The sequence below is a fragment of the Bombus impatiens genome, unplaced genomic scaffold (assembly GCF_000188095.3).
Source record: "Bombus impatiens unplaced genomic scaffold, BIMP_2.2 scf_0418, whole genome shotgun sequence".
NCBI lineage: Eukaryota > Metazoa > Arthropoda > Insecta > Hymenoptera > Apidae > Bombus > Bombus impatiens.
Genome location: NT_176837.1, coordinates 2,572,888 through 2,578,746, shown reverse-complemented (window position 1 = coordinate 2,578,746; position 5,859 = coordinate 2,572,888). Strand labels below are relative to the sequence as shown.

At 38.4% G+C, this 5,859-nt stretch overlaps 1 protein-coding gene across 1 annotated transcript in view; it reads left to right on the top strand.

Moving 5' to 3' along the window:
- Positions 1-58: 58 nt before the first annotated feature.
- LOC100749448 (homeobox protein goosecoid) overlaps positions 59-5,859 on the top strand; it is a 9,112-nt gene continuing 3,311 nt past the window's right edge. The window contains exons 1-2 of the mRNA XM_003490256.3: positions 59-1,417; positions 2,861-3,150. Of these exons, the coding sequence (XP_003490304.1) occupies positions 928-1,417; positions 2,861-3,150 (780 nt within the window). The 5' untranslated portion in view covers positions 59-927. The remainder of the gene's footprint in view (positions 1,418-2,860; positions 3,151-5,859) is intronic.

Sequence of the window (5,859 nt, the reverse complement as noted above, 5' to 3'; positions counted from 1 at the left end):
GGCGGAAGGGTGGTGGAAAAGTGGATGGAGCCTAGGGTGAGCCACGCCCCTGTTCCAGTGTCGGCAAAACTTCGCCTGGGTATATTCGAGGGTGTCGCTCTGTCCCTATGTCACTCACACGGGGGTGGCCACCCGTACCCATAGATGCCGACGAATCTAAGCGCACCCTCAGAGGTCAACGCGTACACGAAGCTAGACCAGTCGTTGGCATATCCCTTATCATCGGTGTCAGTCGCTGCACATCTGGGCTTCTCCACGCGCGTCGGATTGATTTCGTCCTCGTGGCCTCCCCGATCCGCCGGCAGAGCCTCGTTTTCGCGTACATATTCGCTCGACTTGGACCTTATTATTTTAACGTCGATTTGAATTCTTTTATCCCTTCGTGAACAAACGATGAAGTGACCGACTCGATTTTAGTACAATAAGCAAAGAATTCGCTCGAGATTGTGATAGATTTTTGGAAATCTAAGTGGACGGAATAGAAGACAGTGAGTTTGGTGATTCTTCTGTGATGAGACAAAAGCGGATCTCGAAGGATCTTGTAATATCAAAGACTTGAATGTTTCGTACCGTACAGGCGATTTTTCACCGGTGTTCTTGATATGTGATCCTCCGTACGTATCCTAAATAACGAACGCTTAATCGTGAAAAGGCGCTACGTCACATCAATTAAAAGAAATTTTTCTACCGTTTGCAAACGTACTAAATTAAAGCTCAGTGTATATAAAATACGTATATCCGCGAATAAGGAATGTCTTTGTTCCCGTTCTAACGATACTAATCCTCGTGATCGACAATTTTAAATCGATAACCATTAAACGTGGTCGAATTTTAAAATCAATAGTCATCGAAATAATCTTCGAATAATTATCAAGAATAAAGTAACAGTGAAAGAATTTCAATTCACAACGATAAGACTCCTGTAACATGGTAGAAAGTACCTATGCGAGTGATTCGCCCAGATCGCGTTCTCCGATGACGGAGCCGTCGAGTCCTCTTCAAGATGGTCCCGGAATATCCGGCTACGGTCATCGATATCTCTACAATTATTCGCCAGAGAGCTTGCAACTTAAGCTGAAGAACAACGACGAGCAGAACAATGTGACTGTAAGGCGACACGACATCGATGGACGAGACAGAACGTTTTCCAGGAGTCCATTGAGCTCCGACGAGGCGCGATTCAGACCACGCGAGGTTTCCAGACCGAGTTCCTCGGCAACTATGTCCTCTCCCACGTCCGCCTTCACCATCGAGAATATCTTAGCACCTAGACCTATCGGAAACATAACTCCCACCAGCACCAGCGGCCTCGGATCCATTATTCAAAACCCGGAAGTCGTGGGATCGCCATCGAGAGCCATGCATCCTCTTCAACAACAGATCCATCATCTCGCGTTTACGTCTGCCGACTTGTTTGGTATGTTGCTTTATTAAATTAACTATTTTCGCTATGAAATATTCTCAATGGAATTATCGATTGAACTAAGTGTGGAATAGTTTCGATGAAATGATTTATTTCACAAAAATTGGGGAATTAGATAATAATAATATAAAGGAATATCTTTGATATTAGATTGTTATATGTAGTTTATTGTTATATATAGGCGAAGATAAAACTTATGGTTCTTCTATGAACGCCGGTGGGTAATGACGAATGTTACGATTAGTGTACAGGAATTCGATGTTAAAGGAATAAAGAAATAAAAGAATTTAAGGTTTTTAAACTTTAAGATTTTCCAACTAGGAAATCAGGGAATTACACGTTCTTCCAATATGAAAAGCAATTATGGAATCCATTAATACGTATTATAGGATTTTACTTACGGAGGAATCTAAGAATATACATGCATGAATATTATCGTATTATCCATTTGTAAGACTAGAATTGAATTCTATTCTAGAAAGAGGTGTTTATATGTTTAAGATATAACGGATATTAACAATACCCAAGCTTCAGGATTACAATTAATCATTGCAGAAAGCGATTTTTACGTTTGTTTAACGATTAGAGTGAATTATCGGAAAAAACGGAATTATCGGAATTAACGGAAAAATTCTTAGTTACTGAATGATTCATCCGCCTGTTATTTTTAAAGAAACCAGTTTTGCTGTTGAAATTCGAATATATCGCAATGAAACACCTACATGGAAGAGCGTGGCGTTAATTTGCAAATAGCTTGCCCCGCGGTTTCGCATATATTACGTCAAGGAAGGCGTCTCGTAGCGGAAAAATGAAAGAAGGCGTAAATCCTCGGGTGGGCCGACGCTTCTTGCAACGAAAATTTCCTTTATGCCCCCCAGGGCTTTAAGTATTTCACCCGCAAGAACCTCGCCGCAGATTGGGGATGCGCGAGCTGAAATCCGCAATCCGTTTCGATCACGCACGAACGATTTAGCTGCTTGCAATCCCGGTGCCGGAAGATTGAAAAACGAGAAGGAAAAAGTATGCAACCAGGCTCGTTGAATGGAAGAAGAAGGAAGAAACAGAGAACGCGAGTAACGCCGGTTGAAAGCATAAATTCGCCCTTCGCACATTTTTATGCGGAGACGTCGCCTCTAAGCAGCTTTCTTCCAGATTTTAAACCAAAACATCCCTTGGGGCTGGGGTCTACGAGTATTTTTTGTTCCTTCATCGTGTAGTATAGGGCTGGAAATTCTTCAGAGGCATTAGTACAATTTTATAATCGTCGATTATGAACGTGTACTTTTCGCTTTCCGATTAATCTTCTTCTCTTAATTCTTAATTTAACCTTTTCTTTCCCTTTTATGTTTTTCACAAGCAGTATTTCGAGGAATTATTTTATAGAATATGGATAGCGAAATTAATTTAATATCTGAAGATTGTTTTCTTTCGTTTCAGCCGCAGCATATCCTACTTTATACTCCGGCGGCTACGTGGCAGCAATGGCAGCTGCCGGCGTTTCGCTTCACGGTCAACCGGCCTTCTATCACGCAGCTCATCCCTATCAAATAAATCCAAACGCCGCGGCGGTAGGACCCATGGCGAAGAGGAAGCGTCGCCATAGGACGATATTCACGGAGGAACAGCTAGAACAATTGGAAGCCACCTTCGACAAGACACATTACCCTGACGTGATCTTGAGAGAACAGCTAGCGCTTCAGGTCGATCTCAAGGAAGAGAGAATCGAGGTGAGTTTTGAGAAAAGAAATCAAAAATCCTTCGTGAATTTAGAAATTAAGAGATATCATTACGCTGAAGATATCGGCAACCCGAAGTATTGAATATTGGCGAATTGGGTGGTCTTTTCCTATTTAATAGATTACAGATTAACCCTTTTAGTGACGAACAACGATACATCGTTATTAGCAACACCTGAAAAAAGTGCCAACGACGATATATCGTTGCGTATGCGATGGCGCTTTACTATTCGCAACACGAAAGAACTTTATCTCAAAATAAATTTATAAAACGTTATAAATGGTTGAATATTTCTGCAGAAGTCCTATGTGAGATGTTCCACAAATTGAAACAATTATTTACGGCTTTAAACTCTTTGTTATATTCTGCGATGGTTGATACCGAAACTGTGTATACGCTAGTGCCATAAAATAAAATTCGGCACGGGAGATTTGCTTGAGACTGTAATCACGGATTTTAGATAACACTGCTTATAACAGAATATCTCATCTTAGAGCAGAATAATCTTGCATCGACAGGGCGAAAATAAAACGTTTGTACGAAGATCACGCACAGTTTGTACAATAATCTATGTAATAAAGCATGATGTATACGTCAGTAACCATCAATGCTAAGTAAATTATTTGTGCAAATAATAATAAATAAATATTACACGTTTCCAATAGCCGGATATATGAACTATAAATGTTTATAATAATATTAGAATGTCATTTTAGTAATGTTATACTAGCTCACTTATTTTGGAGCAATTTTGTGTTTTGATATAAGAAATTTTATTACAAATAATTGAGAATGCAATATTTATGCTTTATACTACGTGTTCTACATCGAACTATAGCCAAACGATGATTCTTCTTATTTGTAAATATTGTTTATAAAAGAGAACTGATTTTTCCATATTTCCTAATGATTTTGAATAAGTATTATTAGTATGATTTTGAACAAATATTGAAATATAATTGGCATTAACTTATTCTCCCTTTGTTTCGTAATATGTACCGTTTTGAATTTTTAAAAATCATTCTTTCTTCTTTTTATGATTTTTTTCTCGAACCGTACCAAATTACATCAAATTGGTTCGGTATTCTTCGTTTAGGTACAATTCTTTCGGTCGGCACTAAAAAGGTTAAATAAGACGTTGTACTCGAAATTAAATGATTTTTTAAAGATCTGAAATAATAGTAATAATAATTAATAATCTAATAATCAGTGAATCGAAATATAATTGACACGTGGTAAAATTAAATTCTGCTAACTACTTTCGCTACAAATAATAAAACCATGTCCTCAATAACACAGTTATCTTTCGCTTTTTCAATTTTCCTTACTATTTTTTTTTTTTTTTTTTGTTTTATATTTAAAGGGGGAAGTCGATAGCATCATGAGGATTTTGCAACGGATGATAATTGGTAGCAGCCTAAACCGACAAATTACTATCTTAAACCTGAGTGAATATTTTCGCCTGACAAACATTGACCATTCGGATTGTCGGCAAACTTTCCCTTGTACGCATAATTTGTACCGATGACAAAATGCCTCCACTTTCCGGTCTGGAAGTTCTCGATGGGCCCTGTTGTTTGTCGCCTTAATGCACCGACAACCATAACTCCATAATTCTTTAATGCGATCATTAAAATTATTTGCGACCGGTATTTATCGGTCGTCGTTTGACTCGGGCCAACAAGTTGCATGGTAGATTAAAAGCTTTGCCGATAATGTGTTTACTTCAATTATATATATGCCCTGCTATGCATGTGTCACACATACACGCATGCACAAGCATACAAAACGCGGAGAAGGGGCGTAGAATTTATAACACGTTATATTTAACGTCGTAAAGATTTACAATGCGTGCAATCGTTAATTCGTCACGAGGTAACTTTATAATTAATCGAACGGATTTATTGTCCGCCGGCATTTCATCGGACGAATGTTTTTTCCTTATTAATTAAACATCGCACATAGTGGTTCTCCAGCCATATTGCCATTTTTCAAAATTAAAATCGGTTTTGTTCGGTCAATGAATGGATCGTGTATCGTCGACGAGGATGTTTCGAAGGATTTAGGACCGTGTCATTGAGACTGGATTGCCGAAGGAACCCTTTTCTGCCGTGTTATTGTTGCTCTATTTAAGAGGAGGATCGTTGCTCACTTGCAGTTTGCTCCTTTTCGAGGATCGGACACCTTGAGAGGAAGAAATTGATACAAAAATCTAATAACATATAGAAATTAAATATAAGAATTTGTATTAAATTTTTGTATTAAATAATAAAAAAAGTTTCTATAATTCTTAAATTATTACATGAACTACGAAAATACGATATATATATATATATATATATGTCGGAGATGAAAGGAAAACCGGAGCCTTCCCTTTGCAATTTTGAGGAAGCCTTCTAATGCTTTAGCCTAGATTTTATCATAACTGTAATTAAGCAATTGTCATTTGTAATTGTTTGATATTTGTGAAAGCGAAAGTGGGTTCGAGGTGACAACTGGTCGCCGAACGTAGCCACGGTCACGGGATAAACGTTTTGCCTGACGAAGGTGTGGATCAGTTGTATTGTTCTCCCTAGAAATCACATAGAATTGTACTTTAGAGATGTCCATATAATGGGACACACGTTGTATTAGGAATCAATCTCCAGACAGAAACTGCCTAGTAACGGCGTTTGGATCTTTCTCGATGTTTCCAAAGA